The 19,017-nt window shown below is 43.0% G+C and overlaps 1 protein-coding gene across 6 annotated transcripts in view; it reads right to left on the bottom strand.

Annotated features, from left to right (window-relative positions):
* PIK3AP1 (phosphoinositide-3-kinase adaptor protein 1) overlaps positions 1 to 19,017 on the bottom strand; it is a 49,541-nt gene that overhangs the window by 1,904 nt on the left and 28,620 nt on the right. For all 6 annotated transcript variants that reach the window (XM_037400832.1, XM_037400827.1, XM_037400831.1 and 3 more), the window contains 11 exons: positions 18,363 to 18,505; positions 17,424 to 17,556; positions 16,469 to 16,665; positions 13,997 to 14,186; positions 7,681 to 7,776; positions 6,065 to 6,244; positions 5,207 to 5,269; positions 4,053 to 4,258; positions 2,376 to 2,448; positions 1,881 to 2,036; positions 77 to 147 (listed from right to left, as the gene is read on the bottom strand). In XM_037400832.1, coding sequence (XP_037256729.1) covers positions 77 to 147; positions 1,881 to 2,036; positions 2,376 to 2,448; positions 4,053 to 4,258; positions 5,207 to 5,269; positions 6,065 to 6,244; positions 7,681 to 7,776; positions 13,997 to 14,186; positions 16,469 to 16,665; positions 17,424 to 17,556; positions 18,363 to 18,505 — 1,508 coding nt within the window. The remainder of the gene's footprint in view (positions 1 to 76; positions 148 to 1,880; positions 2,037 to 2,375; positions 2,449 to 4,052; positions 4,259 to 5,206; positions 5,270 to 6,064; positions 6,245 to 7,680; positions 7,777 to 13,996; positions 14,187 to 16,468; positions 16,666 to 17,423; positions 17,557 to 18,362; positions 18,506 to 19,017) is intronic.

Raw genomic sequence — 19,017 nt, 5'->3', positions numbered from 1 at the left:
TGAGCTCCTTTTGCGTGAAAACAAAGCCATGTACTGAAGGACAGCAGACCAGTGTATAGCAGAGGTGAGAGCTTACCTCACTGTCCCCTTCCATCCCACTGCTGACACTCAATATGCTCCGAGTGCTGGAGCGGTTACTTGCACTACCTGGAGTAAGCAAGCAAGAGAAAACAAACTGATTATTAAATCCTGGTGATTCAACTGCATATCACTAACGCAGGACTCCCTCTAACCTCATGCTTACCTCTTGTGCACATTTTTTAATGCTTGTTTAGACTAATTCCACTGTTGTTTTTCACATGTTCGGGATCCAAATGGCATGTTCATACAACACAGACCACAAGGCTAAACCATTCCGTTTTGCTTGCTTTCTAGCAATTTTCTGCCTTATCTAGGTCTGGGCTTCTGGCTGAATACTCACAGCCATAATCTAACTGAAAGAATCCAGTGCCAGTATCAGCTGGCAAGTTAGGTAAATACTTTCACAAGTGTTACATACCCAACATTTATGTATAGTTACATTACCAGCCCCCAGGTCCTTAACAACTGCATGGAGGTTGATGGTTCTGAGCAGTGTCACACATTCATTCCTGGAATAAGTGACCACTTGAGAGGTTATTGTTCCCAATAGCTGTTTAACACCTCTCACAAGAATCCTTACTCATCACAGGAATGTTTCCTAGTCTGTTTCAGAGCTAAAAAATGACAAGTTTGTTTAAACAATCTTCAGCAACCATTTATGCAAACCCATTTAACTTGCATAGTCTCAGAGTACGGGACATTTCTGCAATCAGTCACGCTGTCTCTGAAGGGGACAGCAACTCACAAACATACCCTATGCTGCTATGGCTGGTTTCAGTCATAAATACATCATTGTTCTACAGGGCTGTGCAATGCTGGGACACCAATGTTCAGAAACACGTACATTGGAAAGGGAGGCTAGAGAGGTTTCTTCATAAGATGCAGTCTCTCCCTAGCCTTGGTGAGATAGCTCTAATTATCAGCTGGTACAAACAGCTGCACTTAAGAGTGCTAAATAACTGTGTTAGGGTCTGTCCTCACAATCATGACATGGGAAAGAGAGCCAAGCTGCACAGAGCGAACTCTGCAGGGTCACTAACATTTCTCTCACAACTGCTTATATGCAAGTTACTGGCTCAAGCAGCTGCCTCTGGCACCTTGCCCTGGGTGTGTGCCAGCTGCATCTTGCCAAGAGCCACAAAGGCAGTAACCTCACTGGGACTCAGTTTCCCTTTCAGAGGACCAAAATGAATTAATGATTTCTGCAAGGATTTCTCATGCAGTAACAGTGAGAATGCAGGTATTTAGTTTGCACAAATTAAACCTAATAAAAAACAAAGATAATAAAAGTGTGCAGACTGTCCAAGTCACTCAAGAGGTCCCACAGTTACCAATGAAAAATGCTGTCCTTTATCTACAGCAATTGATTTATCTACAGCAATTGAGGAAACACCCAGCCTGCAATATAACTATGCCCTTCAGACCAGAAGAGCACACTCTTGCTGAGAGTCACAGCAAGGGAGCATCCTTTTTTCTGAGCGCAGCTGCCATCTACTTTTTAGAACTGAAGACAGGTGATATGCCTGTCTGAGAATGCTCAAGGGAATCTTTTGCTCAGCTTTCAGGTTCTCCTTCTGCAGAGAGGCAGACACAAGATGCCCAAACCACTTGATGCACCTGGAGTTGCTTTTAGAGTTTTGAGAACAGCAGCCTGAGGCATGCAGGTTTTGGGGTGGCAGTGTCAGTACTAGCATTCAGGAATGTAAGTCCTGTCCCCTGAGCTGACTCCAGAGTCAGACTGGGGAAGTGGTTTTCATCCAGCTTTTCTGTAGAGAGGGTGACACTCAGGGTTTGCTTACTTGTTGTGCTGGATGTGCTTTCTGTTTTCCAGTCTCCTCGCTTTAGCTCCTTTTTTGGTGGGAAAACATTTCTCCTGGGGGTATATTCATATATTCCACACTCTGGTCTCCCCAAAGTATTATGAGAATGTCTAATGGGTACTGTAATTTCCAAATCTGAAAGGGAAAATGAACAGCTCAGAAGAGACTATGCAAGCACAGCCTCTGAGAGACAGCTTTGTACCTGAGAACAAAGTTAAACACGTAAGTCACATAAAGGCAATCATAACGGAACACAAAAAAATCAAGATTTGCTCCACAGATGTGGGCATCCTTTCCTCAGTCTGGGAAACTGAGGAGTAAAGCAACTTCCTATGTTTTAGCCAACAGGCACATGGATATGAGTATCAAAATATCACAGAACTACAATACACACTGAGACATTTCTGCCTGAAGAGCCTACTAATATTGTTAGTTGCTTCATTACCAGAGAATGTCACAACCAGAGACTGTTACCTGCACTTTTGTCTTTTTTTTGCTTCTCCATTTGCCTCCTCGTTATGCTGTCTCGTAGTCGCTTCAGATTTTCCTAGAAACATCACAAAATATTCTTTTCAGGGCTTTGGATACAGAAGGATGAGCAGCTTTCTGACAATACCAATATTGTATTTCAGCTAACTTTGCAACCAAGCTGTAATAAAGCCTGTTAGACCTGGCTGAAGTCCAAACCGTGTCAACAGGTTTTAATCTATTCCCTTCAGAAATCCACATGTGCCTTTCAGAAGCTAAGTTTTTTCAGATGTTCATTGTGTATGCTAAGGTCAAGTTCACAGACTCACTGGCAGTTGCAGATAACCAGCATATTTGGTTTATAACTCCCTCTATTTTGTTTCCACTGTGACACTGGCACAGAAACAAGATCCACGATCAAGTAACTGCACAGTCCTTTCTGTACTGATGAACAGATAATCCTGACTGCAGGGACAGAGGAAGGTGCCACATCCCAGACTGTGAGGGACAATTCAGAAAGAATTCAGGATATCCCCATTGAAGCAAGAAGGGACACCTAGAAATGTAACTGGGAGCAAAGTCTCTTCACTATTGTGTGGCAGCATACTGCAACTTACAGCAAGGAAAGGGGGGGGGGGGGGGGGAGACAACTGTTACAGCAAGGAAATATGTACACACGTAAGTGGGCAAAAGCCCTTTATAGGTGGAAAAGCAGGCAGAGCAATTGTTGTACCATGAGGCAAGACCCGGAGCACAGACTTTGACAGTTGCTCATGGGATGGGCCACAGAGCATGCTGCTTCATCTCTGCTACAGACATCTACTAAAGTAGCACTGCTTTCTTTATGGGCAGAAGGAGGGATTCCTCTGACTGTTTCTGGGTAGAGGACCCACCCTTCCAAGTGAGAATGGGAAGGAGTATAATCTTGGCTTTGTTCTGACAGCTCCCAAAACAGTGTCACATACCACAGACCAGCACCTCAGGTGTGAGAGCAGGCTGCCACAGCATGAACAAAAGGCTCCAAAAAAAGCAGGCCATGGTTTTAAAGCAGGAGCCCCACTCTAACTTAAGAATGGAAATTTTAAACTATGACTGCTAGTTCCACCAGTCATTATGTTGCTGCTGCCAACGTAGTGACTCTCTCATTCAGCTAAGCCACCAAAACACACTTCCACTATGACTGTTGCTAGACCTTGCCCAGCTGCAAAGAACAGGTAGTCCTGGAGCCATCAAACACCCAGGGAGGGATGAGACCATCTACAAGATAGGACTTTAGAGCCCATACACCATCTGGGACACCGAGTCTTCATTAATCTGAAAAGGATGAAAACTGACAAGCTAAATGTTCATCTCAGAAGTTCCCTGCCAGCAAGTAGGTGCTAGGTGACCTCTAGAAAGGTAATTCATCCAACTGGATTTGGCCCAATTTCTAGCGTACCAATCTCCAAAAACTAACAATACTACTTGCAAGACAAACAGAACTGTGAAACAGCTACCTGCTTGCTGCTGCATGGGAACAGCCCCTCTGAGTCAGGAGAGAGCTCTGCTAGCTGGGGGACTGTGTTGGCAATCTTCCTGCTCCGACCCATTTATATGTGGGAATAAACATACGCACACTGAACAGCTTGTGATATATACCTAGAGAGACAGGTGTATTTCTTAAACAGTGGAATAAGCCTGTACCTGCTGGAACCGGAACGATTCTGATCTCTTTTTCTGGTTCAGTTGCCACTCCTTAAAATGAAGTACAGCTTCATCAACAGTGAGTATGCCCATTTTCACCTGCTCCTGTAATGTAATCAGTTGCCGTTGACCCGGGGTTTTCATTCCAGCGAATGGATCATATATGCTTGATTGAGACACGTCCCTTACAGGCCTGACTACTGTCTCTGAAGAGAGAACACCACAGAAAAAAATTATTGAACTTTTGGCATCTGAACTCCTCACTGAATACAAAGCACCCTTGATACAGCAGAGATGGAAAGAAAAAAAAATATCATTACAGACCAAATGTTTCCCTAACCAGAAGAATGTTCTGTCCTTATGCCATCCTGCTATTTGTCAGGGCTAAAATTCCAGCTGAGAGGTAGCCTTGTACGCAAGTAATTTGCAGGAATAATCTCTGTTCTTAAAAACACAAAACAGCACAGAAGGTCCTCCTTAAAGTGCTCTGCTTCCTCACTAAAAAAAGTCTCTCTCTCCTCTCTCAGAGCTTTCACCTTGGCAGTCAAAAAGTTAGACTCTTCCTAGGTAATCTGTGCAGCATAACTCCAGAAACAGAAAGGTGAAAACTCATCCTACTGATGCTGGCATTTTGTAATTCATTTGCAACATAAAAAGGAGTTGCCAACCCATGAGTAAAAGCTCAGATGAGGTTTCCTGGCACTTTCATAGTGAACAGGATAAGACGTGAAGGAGTAAGGGCACAGTTTTGCAAATGCAGAGATAATGGCAAGCAGTTCACTAAAAGCTAAATCCCTGGAAATAAAAATCAACAGGCAGTGGCTATATCTGGAAGATCAAAAGTGGGACATCGACTTCATGAAGCAGTATGGGTCACAGCATAAAAAAGGACTTCAATGATCACTATGATCCTGGCTAACTCCAAGACAGGGGATAGGTACAGTATGTGATAACAGGGTACCCACCTCACACTCTGCAGTTATAAAAAGTTTCCAATCACGTAAGGTCAGAAAGGTTGGGTCATTCATGTAGGACCACTATCCCCAGAGCCTTGTAAAACAGACTGTTCTGTCACATTGCATACAAATGAAGCTACCTCAGCAGATTTGCTCTTGCATTACTGGAAAGATTTTCAGGGTGAACTTCTGACTTACCTTTCTTAACCCCTCCTCTAGGGACATAGAGATTCTCAGGTCTTTGAGCCTTCTGTGCAAAAACTGTAAAACAAACACTCCTTAGATACTGAAATGCATCTCTTGAAGACAGAAATAGCGAAGATGAATATGGGAAGCATACACAGTTCTGCACTGCATTGCAGCTTCTGTTACCCTACTAAGTCCACTGAAGAAAACAAGACATGGAGTTGTACAGTAGAACTCCCCTTCTACTGACCTCAAAGAATTTAGCTCAGCCACCTCAAAGAGAAATCTGGACATTCTTTCCCCACAGTCCTGTCATGGGGTGGGGAAGGAGAAGTCACTGAAATTATTCTCCCACGTTACTGTAGTTCTTGTTAGAACGTTAGTGAAACATGACCAAGATTTCCAAAACTGCCTATCAAACTGAGGCAGATTTCCTTTAAACCCCACCTCAGAGGGAGGTAATGAGGTATAGAATCATGGCCTACACAAATGCTATTGAATTAATAATAACATAACACAGCAGCAATGTCTCAATTATTAGCTTGTTTGTGTCCTTATAATATCAAGATCTTTCCCATTTAGTTGGATTTGTTTATACTGTTTGGGGGTAACCTGTCTTCCTACTGTTTTCAGTAAGAGCAAGTTCAGGACAGGAATTCAAGATACAACATCCCCACATTTTCAGAGTAGGCAGAAGATGAAAAATAGATCTGAAACTGGACTCCAAACATAATCCAGCTTCAGAGCCAAATAATCCAGAGGTCTCAAAAATGAGTACATTTTCTTGGTGTTTATTTGGCAGCTGGAGCCTGGCTCAAGGCCATTCTACAGTTGACTAGTCTACAGTTTACATCCTGGTACCCAACTCACTTTTGGAGATGTACAGCTCATTGTCCGGCTGTGGAGAGCTGGATTCTGGTCTTGGAACAGGAACTGGAGGTCTACTAGCCATTTCTTGTGGAAAAGTATCTTGTTTCACTGAGTAGTATACATCTTCACCATACCGCTGGTAAACTCCTTCCTCTGAATCTGGCACATCCAAGCTACTGCCTACAACAGAGTAGAGTCTGTAAGGAAAACAACTTGGCCACTTCACTGAACGCTGGATCCCTCTAGATGCACTGTGTACTATATTCTACCAAGCTGATCATTTCACAGGCAAAACCGTCCAGATTTACAGTGACTTCAAAGTGCCAAAGCCCTTCAGAACAGGACTTGACGAAGTCATTAACATCTAGCAGCACGTAAGTGCTTGCCACTAAGCCTGTACCACCTGTTTTGGTGAAGGAACCATAGTGGAAAATCTTTTAAGAACTCAGGGAACAGTTCAATTAATTCCAGTTAATTAACATATTATGACAGTTAAGAAGTCAAACAGAGCACTGGTTTCCAAAAGCTACTCATGGTGGTCTACAAAGTACAACAGAGAATTATTCCTTTGTTTGAAGTGAGCAATCTCCACCAGCTGACAATGTGTTTGATCTCAGAACAATGTGTCTCAGAGGGGCCACATTTGCACTTAACAAGCCCAGCTACCATCATCTCCATTCTATTCTCACTCCTACTATGACTGCACAAATCATCAAATGCTGTCATACCTGAATTAAAAGCTAGCTAGTTTCCCTCCATTTGCATGTTAGCAAAAAGAATTAAGAGACCCCAGACAAACTTCCTACTCTGTTACCAAGTCACAGGTGAATACCCCAACCACTGGACTGACTTTCCTTTAGTGATGCTGTAACACCTGGTTAAGTCAATGCAATGGGACTGCCAGAGCCTTGGTGTTGGCAGGGAAAACAGAAGAAGTTAGCCCCAGATTTAATCTTGCTCTGAGTCCAGCTGGGTCATCCACAGAAAAGGTGAGCCTGTATGCCATGGAACCTGGTGAACCAGGAAAAAGGCAACCCAATCATGCTCAGTGGGGGTAGCATGGAGCTAAGGTCTGGCTTTGGTCCAAGAAGGCTGAGGGAGCAACTCAAGAGGCAGAGCATAGATCAGGTTTGGGAGCCAGCAGTTCTCTTTCTCTTTGCAGGCTGCTGTTTTCAATGGATGGCCTTCTGAATAAAGCATCTACATCAAAATTCATCACTAACTTGTGCTGCTTTACTTTATATGCAGCCTCTCCCCACAAGGGGAGCCTGCACCCACATCAAGACACCACAATTGCCATCACTAAAATAAGGAGGGAAGACAGCCAGTCCTGAATAGATACCAGCTGAGTACTTGCACTCACTGGCAGACAGGGACTGGAACTAGAAATCACTCCTATTTGGTAAGAAACTAACCACATTTGGGAAATCACCTCAAAAGCTGCTTTTTCTGTTGTGTCTCATTTGTACCCACCAAGGCAAAGCCATCCACGTCAAACAGTGGACTAGCTCCTATTCTTAATAGATCAAGGAGAAATCTTAAGTTCCATTTAATTACTTTAACTGTGCTACTACCACCCCTCTCTCCAAACAGGTCTCACCTTCTAAAAGTCTCACCTTCTAAAAACTTGCGGAGCATTGAGTCTTTTGTAGTTAGAGAAACTTCATCTGCAGCAACTGGAGTGTCTGGTTTGGACTGAAGCATCTCTACATCTGAAAAAAAAAATCAGACAGGTGAACCTGTTGATTATGCCCTTAAACATGTGGAACAACTTAATGTAATATAATAAAATAATGTGGTATTTCTGACTGGACCTTTGGTTTGTTGTGAAAATCAAAGAGGAAGCCAGGCAACTGATCAAACGTTTGCCTCAAAAAAGCCTCCTAAGTTGCTGTGTTCAATCCACTCTGCACAAATCTTTGCCAGCTGCCTGATGCTTATGCTTGAGGATGACTAATGTTGCTTATTGAGAAATTCTGATAAAGCTCCAAGCAGGCACTGACTAAAAGTTACTATTGAAAGTGTGTTGGCCAGGTGAAAGTTTTGGCCTCTGCACAGCGCACCCGGGAGGCCAAACTGAGTGGAAACACTGCAGCTTGGCAAAACAAGACATTAAGGGCAATTTAATTGCCCATGACACAGAAGATAGTATTTGTTTATTGGATAAAAGTCAAAACAGCCGGCTGAGTTACTTAGTTGGACTGGAAGGTGTTTAGAGGGTCAGATGATGATTTAGTACTGAGAAAGGAGTAACAGCAAACAATAAGATACTTTGTTAAGTCACTGCTTTAACATGAAGAATTCTGATTTTAAAAAAAGGTTTAACCTCACTGTAACCCTAAAACTAAAATAAAACCTTGGGTAACCAAGTAATGATATGAAAACTAAAAGGGATTCAAATAAATTATTGAGGCTTATTGTGAAGTATCTATTACTATGTAAACTAGACGGTTTGGGTTACATGACAGAATATGAAACATTTCTCTATAAATGTCTTTTTTATATTTACTGACCTTTCTTATTTTTTTCTTGCAAAGCTGAGAAGATTATGAGAAAGGGATAAGAATATGCTAGCATGATTTTGCTTTGTTAGAATGTTGTGGGGGTGAGGTTAAACAATAATTGTCAAAGGACCAACCGACAGACATGTGAATGCACCCAGCCTAGCTTTAACCTCACAGGATAACCCACCCCCAGCACAGCCACAGTGATACTGCATGCTGTGTGGACCAACCACTCCAGCAGCTTCTCAGGAATTCTGCAGTCCATGCCAAGTTGCATGCTGCTGCACCTAATCTGCTCACCACCAACCTAATATAAAGTTCACTTCAGTTATCACTGCACTACATGGAAGCACAGATTTGATATTTTAGCAACCTAAAGAATCAGCACTACAGACCTGTATTTTTTCTGCACAGCAATTTTTCCACCTTGCAGCCACCTTAATTATTTTCAACATAGCTTTTAGAAAAAAAACTGTGGCAAATACAGGCCCACAGGAAAGCCATTACTTCATGGCTTTGGGGGAAGAACACAATGTGGCAGGTGTGCAAAGTTCCTTTCATTCTCTGTGGATGGAACAGTATCTTCCCAGTTTTGGCTGTGCTCTGCAGGATTACTAAACCAGCAGTGCAACAGGACACTGCAGGGTTTGTTTTCTATCACATAGTCAATGTAGTTAAATTCACCAACTAATTAGCTCTCCTTAGAAGGCATGATTACCATCTCACCACCCTCTTGCACATGGGCCTGTCCTGCATACAGATGAGACCTAACATCTTACCCATGTACTAAAACTGAAACGGCGTTCTTGACTTTGTCAATGACACCTTCTGTTCCACTTGCTGCAAAAACAGGCTAGTGAGGAAGTGACAAGAAGGTGGCACACAGAAACGGAGTATCACAGGAAAGGTCACCAGATTTTCCTGAGGCTATTGGGGAACATTGGTCTGAAAGGTTAGCAGGAAGAGGGTAAAGTACTTCCTAGATGTCAGAATTTAGTAGCTAAAAGATACTTATTCAAAGAGTTTCAGTTTCCCTTTGCAGGGTTTAAAGCTTCAGAAGGGAGCTCAACCAACCTGCTAACAGACAGACGTACAGAAGATGAGTTATGACCTACAAACACTTCACAACAGCTAAAATATACGTGTGTGGGCACCTTTTAGAAAGTAGTAACACTCTTCCCCCTTTAAACATTTGCAAACACTAGATGCCAGGCATTCCTGCACATGAAGCAAGCTACCTCTTTACAGAGACCGGTCCTTTATTATGCAAGACAAAGGCTCCAATGTGTTGGCATAAATCAAACTCAAAGCTTTATAAGCAGTTATATTTTTGTGCATAATTATCTCAGTTTGCTCAAGGATGACAAGGAGCCTGCTGTTTCTTGCCTTAACTAAGGAAAAAATAAAAACCAGTGAGGACTGTGTTGAAAGCTTGGTCTCAAGAGAATAAAAATGGTGGAGGAGGGAGAAGATACGTGAGAGAGTAGAATAAGGGCATCACAACTTACTTATGTGAACTAACATCTACTCTTTACGTGCCGGAGGTCTGTAGATTACAGGACAATAGACTTTATTCAGCTGAAACTCTATAGGATAAAGGATGAAATCTCTGCAAAAAACTCACACTATCTACAGTCCAGGTGTCCACACAGGTCATAGATATGGGAACAGTGCTAAGAGTCTGGGCTGTTTCCACCAGCCATTGGCCACTGTCACTGCACTGTCTGACCTGGGACAGAGAAATACAGCCTAAAACAGCATAGTAACACACCGACACGCACACCAAGCAGTCTAATCTTCACCCAAAGCAAACAGGTTTTCAGCACTTTCAAGAGCCCTTGCTCTCAGACTCCCTCCTGCACACAATCCAGCCTACTCAAAATACTCTGTTTTGCAAAAATCAGCAGGTGAAAGGAAAGCAGAAAAAGCAAAGCACTTCATCTGAAGCTGTAGTTCATACTACCAGACTGATATGATGGAGATAACTCTCCCTTTTCGCTATTCAGCTAAATTTTGCTATCAGTGCATCTCAGCTAAATGACATTTACCTTAAACCTGCACCAACCTGGAGCATATTCTGGAAAGCTATGTTTGTCTTTACAGGTATTTGAGAAGTGTAATAAGAGGGAAGTGCTTTTCTGAAGACAGAACTATTAGATTTATGATAAGAAATTAAATAAGGCAATTCAATCTCATTATTAAAGAACAGCAAACAAGGTAATAGCAGGAGCTAGTAAGTTCCCACTGATTTGGTTAGGAGTATTTTATGACTTACACTGCTCAGGGCATTAAGACCTACCGGGAAAAGAATGCTCCCCTCCAGCAGAAGGAGAGGCAATGTTCTATAGCTGAAAAAAAAAAAAAACACTTTTCCTTTGTTTTTGTTTGGTTGGGTTTTTTTAATTCCATCATTTATCTCAAAACTTAAAGGGACGATTAGCAACTCAACACAGGCGTGTGCAGCTCTTATGCAGCATCAGTTTAAGCAAAATTGGGCCCTTACACAGCTTCTGCGCTTTCTCTGTAAATGTTTCCCCAGGACCAAATGCAGAGAAAAAAAAAACAACACATGAAAATGCACTGAAAAATCAGAAGTGGGATGAAGGATACAAGAACCAACAGAACACTCCAGTATTCAACTATTTGCTACTACTTTTAACTCATTACAATGGCTCCAGTCCTGTGTACCTTATTCTCAGACCAGTTCCTGCCAGACAAATAAACCCTGTGGTACATAACTTTCCTTTGATCAGCCTCTGAAAAACTTTGGTGGAAGCACATCTTGTTAACAATAAATGGGCATGCTGCCACAGTACAGCTACACTTAAAACAGCCCAGGTATTGTCCTCTGCGCTGCAGCCGTAACTACTCACATAGGGGCTACTTGACCTGGAGAAAGTACCCCAGCAGAAGTTGATTACGATTTCCTAGTTTTTCATCCTCACAAACCTTTAAGTCAGTACAAAAGTTTGAAGCCTTTATTTGTGACGGCAGTTCTAAACCAGCCAGCACTCACACTGATTTCACGGAGGGTTTGCCCGTGTGCTGATATTCTAAATAATATTGAAACACCTTCACTTTGAGAGAACCAATCTAAGTGTCGAGCACCATGCCAATTTAACCTTACCTGTTACAATACAGGTGGATTTTAAGACAAGGTGTAAATATTCTTCAGGCAAAGACTAACAGACTACATAGGAGACTTTTACTGAAAATCTCTGCTTTTCTTGAGTGGAAGGTAACAGATTTGTGTGCAGGAGCAATACACTAGGAGAACTTCAGAAGCAGGAGGAAACACATTCACATTCCTTGCTGAAGTATTACAGAGAACCCATATATAGCATCTCACCAATGAGGAAAACGTTTTCAAATGCAGACTCATTCAGCTCTGCTTTTCCGTAAAGAAACCCTAAGTACCTGCTTTAGGGACAGCTTGGTTTTTTACCTTTCTAGTGCTACTAGCCCTGCACAGCCTGCAGCACATTTGCATACCAGGAGGACTTTCTGGTGCTGATCCCAGAGACCTCTGCCACCCTGCCAATGTGGCTGCACTTGCAGAAGCTTTCCCTGAAGGATGTATGCCTGTTGGGCCTTTACAACTGAGGAGGCTTAAAGAAAGGAAAGCAGCCTGACTTCAGCTCCAAATGCACCACCCTTCCCATCGCATGGCAACCTTTCCTAGCTCTGCATTTCTATGCCTGTCAGCCAAGCAGGCTCTGTTTCATGTATTCATCCAAATGATCTGTCAGAGTGAAGCGAGGGCAAGAAAACCTGGGCACTTGAACAGTTTAACTTAATGCAGTTTGTTTGACAGAAACAGGCAAGGGGACATGCACACAAGCAATGGAGACAACAGACAGAGGGAGGTGGTGATGATCTTCTGGAGGGAAGAGGAAACAAGCACCTTAAAACAATTAGTTCTTCCACCCAACAGTCTGCAGGGCTAGCAAATGGTTTTCTTGACAGGAAGCAATTACGATCTAAATCTGAACCAGTATAAGAATATTTTTGGAAAGGCTTTTCAGAGTCCAATTCAAAAATGGTCAATTACAGGGACTTTGGTTTGCATCCACAAAAGAAAGGAATATCCACTGCATAGTTTCTGCAAGATCTGGGAGATCTTCGGGGTGGAAGAAGACAAACTGGGCTTAGTGGGTTTAAGTATGTTTTTTCCCTCCACAGACTTAAATCAATGCTATTCAGAGGTGCATCAATTGCAGGCAGAGCTTCCAAACATCTAAAAACTCTCACTCCCATTACTGCAAACAATGGCAGCTTTGTTCCTTAGGAGTCCAGCCAGGCTGACTGCTTATCTCCATCTGAAGGCAGAATAGCTCTGTTTTAGGCAGGAAAACTATCCCTGCAGTGGCCAAACAAAACTTTGCTGAGAACTGGATTTCAGGCAGAGAACTGACAAAATCTTCTGCACTCAATAATCAACAAAAATGTGTTTTCTAACATCTAGAAGAGAAAACTAGCCCAGGATAGATAGAGTCTATAAGCAAAAGCACTTCAGTAAGAAAGCTTTTTCCCTGAGGCACACTTAAAACTGCAAAAACTCTAGCAGTCCTTATGCAGGTACTCAAACTACGATAAGCTATTCTGTGCTCTTCATGGGAATCATAAAATGTATCAGTGGGATGAAGCCAGATGAAACAGCCAGATAAGTAAGAACAGCAAATTTACAATTGCTTAACACAGGTACTTTACTTGATGTTTGCAATTGGCCTCACTGAATATTAATAGAACTGTGAAAAAGTTAAACACATCTGCATATTTATCAGAATCATCTCTATAGTTTTAGCAATAAACCAAGTGAATTAGAATAATGATTTTTCAATTATGATCTTTTCACTACACATATTTCTACATGTTCATTTTCTTTTGTTCTCAAGCTTTTGAGCTAGAAGCTCGGCTCTTGCTTTTCGGTTTTCCAGTTGTCAGTAAAATCACATCTTACATAGTGTTCTTTTCTGCCAGTGTCTGTAGGTCAGTGTCCCTACCTCCCTAGATCTTGGCAGGGAAGAGCAGGACACGGTAGAAAATTTGGTCTCTTCCAAATGCTAATTCACTTGCTCAGGGTCCAGGGAGTTCTCAAAGCATTTAGGAAACAGCTCTTGATTTTGTACACTAGCAATCAAAGAAAGGTTTAGAGCAATTTTATCAGCCAGTCAACATCAGAACTGGAGCATAGTTTCCCTGTGGTGGCAGCAGGAAAGCTATAACCAGTCCTTCCTCCGAAACCCAGCTGAGGCACTGCTATGTATGAGAGACAGAGCAGTTTAGGCTGCTTGGACGGGGGCTCTGAGCAACCTGATCTAGTTGAAGATGTCTTTGCTTATTACAGGGGGGTTGGACAAGATGACCTTTAGAGGTCCCTTCCAACCCAAACCATCCTACAATTCTGTGATTCTATGAATATACATACATAGATCTTCTGGGGCACCAGGGACAAATCCAGCCATAGATTCATAAAGCTCTTCATCGGAGCCAGGATTCAAGGAACATTTCATTAACAGATCAGTGGACAGATGAGCCATGGACTCATAGACAGACTCATCCTCCTCGCCTTGCATCAGCTCCTCCTTAATGTGACTCTTCAGCATATCTGCAGTTTCCTGGAGAGGAAGGAGAGCAAGAAAAAAAATAAATGTTCAAGTCTCATTCAAACAAAGAATCTGAAGAATCAAAGTAAGCAAAGAGATATTTCACTCTCTCATCACTGACGGGAAAAAAACTAAAAGCAGCCCATTCCCAAAGACTAAGGTTTCTTAAAGGAATTAAATACCCACTACAGCTGTCTGGGCCCAGCCTTCAAGATCTATGTTGTAATAGTAAGTAATGAAGGCGAAACAAGCTGGTCCTGACATTCTGAATAGCCACTACAGCCTCTCACCCCCTGAATTTCATGTCCTAGACAATGTCTGCAAACTCCTAGAATGTAAGCAAAGCTCATTCTAAAAATAAAAATGCTTGTCAAAGCTATTTTGGGGTCAGCATAGCTGACCATGAAGGGGAAAGCTTGTCACATGCGGAGCACTTACAAGAAAGCAAACTTGTAGCTTTGGTATAAACACAGTTTCAGTTTCTTGGTCTTAGCAGCAGCACATAACACCAGAGTGGGAGTACACAGACCCTTTTCTGTGAGATTAACAGGAAACCTCACAACAAGCAGCTTTTCATGTAATACAGGCAACTTTCAGTTCACAGGACAGCAGAACCCTTTTTCACATGTTTGCAACATGGGAGGTGGCGGGCGGGTGGGGAGGTGGACAGGGAGAATAGTGCAGATCTTCACCAAACCATCACAGGGGAGCAAAATGTAAAGCTTCATGCCTGTCTCCTCCCCAAGTTCCAACTAAGTCACAATCACAGCCATCTGAACCTGTTTCAGTACTACAAGATATTCTCCCACCCACAACCACCACCTCACAGCACTTCAGTCCACAGGACATTTCAAAACTGTCTACACATGCTTCCCTCCACAGTCAAAATGGGTCAGGCAGGTAGCTCATGCGATGCGTTAGGGAGGTGCCGAGGAACTTCTGCCAGAGAGAAAATTAGGTGAGTAAAGGGGTTTACTGGGATTTTCAGATATCCGTATTAGTAGTGCTTCTAGTTGCTACCTTGCAGTGGACATACTGGTGCAGATCTCTTGTGTGCTCTGCTACTAAGCTGCACAGATAGGTTGATGGTCAGTGAGTAGGACCTACTCTTAACACAGCTCTGTCACTGTCCTGGTGGAGAGAAGGACATGGGAGGAGCACAGTACTGCAATAAGAGGTTGGAAGGACAGGTTGGAAGGATTTCCTAAGCATCTCTCAGCCCAATGAAAAGATTTTAATCACACAATTAACAGTTTCTGCACCCCTCTTGATCTCAGAACACAGAATGACCTTTATTTAGCTCTGATGTATAAACCTAAATTCACACGTATGTCAAGAAGCAAACACCACATCTAAAATCCACCCATGCCTCCTAAATAGACTTAAACACTACTATAATTGGCTGGCAGAGCACACTAAGGCTGGCAGCAGACAACTATTAGGGATGCTTATGCACGACATGTCAACTGAAAGCAAAGGAAAATAAAATCTTCTCAAGAATTCACATGTTCTGAGTCAAAGAGCCGCTTGTTATTTTGAAGCATACATGCTGGTAACAATTAAAATGGAAAAGAAAGGATAAACCCATGCACACCAGAGGACCCCACAGAAACAACTGCCTAGTGCAGCTGGAGTCAGGTCCATGTCATCCTCTGGAAAAGTCAGAGTGCTTTTTTCTGGGTGATGTTAGCTCAAAGAGAACTGAATTGTGAATTGGGAGTCCAGAGAGAACAAGTAGGGAACAGACAGCTATCCTAACACAGAAAGAAATGCATTTCAAGTGGAGTCAGCAGACTACACAGATTAGCCGTGAATGAAGCAATCCAGACTGTTCTATGACTGATCAGAGAGTACCTCAGATTGTACCTTCCCAAACATACTCTGTTCTATATTACTCCCTAAAGTAAGTGGGATGAAGGTGCTGTAGTTTTCCCAAGATCAGAGGTTAGAAGAGTACACCAAGCACCAAACACATCCCTGCGGAAACTTCATTAGATGGATGGATGATAAGGAAACCCAGCACAGCAGTGTCTGCTTCCATCTGTGGAAGCAATCTCTGCTTCCATTTGCTCCGTGCAAAAGCCCCAAGAACTCCCCCAGCTCCAGAGATGCACCTGACCCTCCAGCCTGGAAGCTTTCAGTGTGGCTGGATGTCTGTCTTCTATACCCTACCACACCACACTGCACCCTCCACTACCCCATCTCACTGCTGCTCCCACAACACTTAAGTGCCAAGCTTGGTGCCACTGCCCACACTGGCTGCGGGACAATGCAGGACTGCTGCTTCCTCTTACCACATATTCATCAATGAATTGGCGGAGGTCCTTGAAGCCATGCTTTTCTGCTATGGTGTTTGGATAGTGGCCATATTTGTTAGCTACACTGTAGGCCTGCAGTGCTCCAGGGCATGTAAGCAGCAACGCGGTGAGGTTCTTCAGCCCATATCTTGCAGAGAAGTGAAGCAGTGTTGGCAACTCCTCATCCCTCTGATCTGTGAGAACAGGAGCCTGTTAGAATCCAAGGTTCTTTCTAGCAGCCACAGACACAGTAGGTGAGAAACAAAATTCCTAGCACACACTCAGACTAAAGCAGGTGTGAAAGCCCTGGAAAGTAGTTTCAAAACAGAGCTAACCCTAACTGAGGTATCCTAGCACATCTCCAGGCTTAAGTCCTATGACCTTTAATGGGGAATCTGCCACTGTAATACCTTAATGTATGTAGGATCACAGGTTTGCAAGGACCTCTTAGATCATCATTCCAGTAGGATCCAGCTGCTGAAAGGCAACCATGTCATGATGTGCAACCATGTCATGGTGGCACACCAACCCAACTGCTGAGTGCCCACTGCACACCTCAGAGCAGAGCTATATGGTGGGGAGAAAAGGACTGGGCTAGGGAGAAACACCACATGGGAGTGAAGAATAACAAGGGAGAAAATATGTGAAACATTTTGGGGAGCATCACCTTTTCACTTTGTGTTTGAAGCTGTCTACAGAGCTGCATGTCACAGTGCAAGGAAGTGAAACCGATGCATGTAATGAAAAAAGAAAAGAAAAAAGGGGTCACCCAACCCAAATGGCAATCCACCTTCTATAGGCATCATCAGAAATCTAGCTTCCTGGCTGAGATCCAAGATTTTGGGACAGCCTCTGCAGGTACCACACACTGCAGTGTTAAGGTACTCCAAGGTAAAACAACCGATACAAATGAAGTTTTAAAAAAAAAAATAAAAAAAATCTTTCAACATACTTGTCGTCATATCTTCTTCTTCCAGCTGGTTGATTCCAAACAGGTGTAAGCCACTGGCAGGAATGTTCTTCTTGAGTGACTCAGTCAACAGTTTGTCCAGTGCTTCTATGCTGTATGGCACGATTTTAAAGGCCTAGAGATAAAGGGAAAGTGACTTTGGTGGACACTGGAGATTCAGTTAAGGTGATATTTATAAGGTGTTTCTTTACTTAGCACATATCAGAAACCAGTAGGCATAAACACTGCAGGCAGTGATGTTCAGCTCAAGCAAGAACATGAATAGCTTCCTGGTCCAGAAACAGAGTATCATTAATCTGAGCAGATGAGAACCATACAATCCACAACAAGACAGAGTACAATGAGAATGTCACTCATGCAACTGGAAGCACAGAAAACTGTTACTTCATACTTCCTTGACAGGCATAATGTTACTTCCAAAACTATTCCCATGAAGTGTCACTCCTAATCTAAGTATGAACTAATCCATCTTGAAGTGCTCTGGTGTTCACTTGTACACTCTGGGTTTGGTTTTGGACTGGTTCTTAACCAAAGGCTGGGAAGCATGCCTATTCCCCAAGCACAGCCCCGTACCAACTGCTCCACAACTTAAAATAAAAAGAAAGGGAAAGACAGTCTCCCCTGTCCCAGTTACGCTGGTGACTAACAACACTACTCTGTAGGCTTCCACTACATCCCAGTCTTCTCAAGTCATCAAGGTCTATAGCTTGAGTCACCTTAGCCAGCTATCTGCTCCAGAGACAGAAAAAGCACCCATGCTTTCACTAAAGGGGGATGTTAAGGTTATGTGAAAATCCCTGAATAACCTTGCATTTCTCAATTTCAGAAGAGCTACTTCATGGCAGGCACTTTTGTTTATGTCCACTTGTCTAGCCTCTGACAGAGCTGGTTTCCAAAGCAGCTGTTTGCTAGAGTCATTACCTGGCACATGAACTGTACCGGGTTGGCTGCATTAGCCAACAGACTGCTGATCTCCTCCATGTCCGTATGATAGGTGACACTTGTTTCTCCCACCATCAAGTCCCCTGAATATATCTGCAGAGGCACCGTCCCAGAGGTTAAATCTTTAAAAAGAAAAAGAATAAAACACCATTGAGAACAAACAACGGGAATGAGTCTGCATTGAATACATCGAGGATAGGAGGAGTTTGGAGATACTGCCACCTGGATACCAGAACAGTTTCTGTTGTACTGAATTCATGAAGAGTCATGAAAAAAAGATGATGTTGATCTGAACACTAGGTAGGAAAGTACTTTGGAACTACCCTCATAGCTGTGTCAATGCACATCACCTGTGACCTGCTAAGTCCTCTGCTAACATTGGTGGTCCAGATTACTGTTAACAGCACACCACCTCAAATTAGAAAGCCTCATATCCCTCCACTCCTGGCTTTCTCTGGAGCAGTCTCTCAACTGTGGCATAAAATATGAGGGCTGGGGAAGAAGGGGAGAGAAACCAGATAAGTCACTAGGTATTTTGCGACCCCCGTCAGCCTCAGTAGTCTCTGAATAAAATCAACTTAAAAGAATTCCAGCTTTGCAACTATACCCATGCACAGGATTTGTCTTCTACCTG

The sequence above is a fragment of the Falco rusticolus genome, chromosome 9 (assembly GCF_015220075.1).
Source record: "Falco rusticolus isolate bFalRus1 chromosome 9, bFalRus1.pri, whole genome shotgun sequence".
Classification (NCBI taxonomy): domain Eukaryota; kingdom Metazoa; phylum Chordata; class Aves; order Falconiformes; family Falconidae; genus Falco; species Falco rusticolus.
This window is presented reverse-complemented; position numbering and strand designations above follow the sequence as displayed.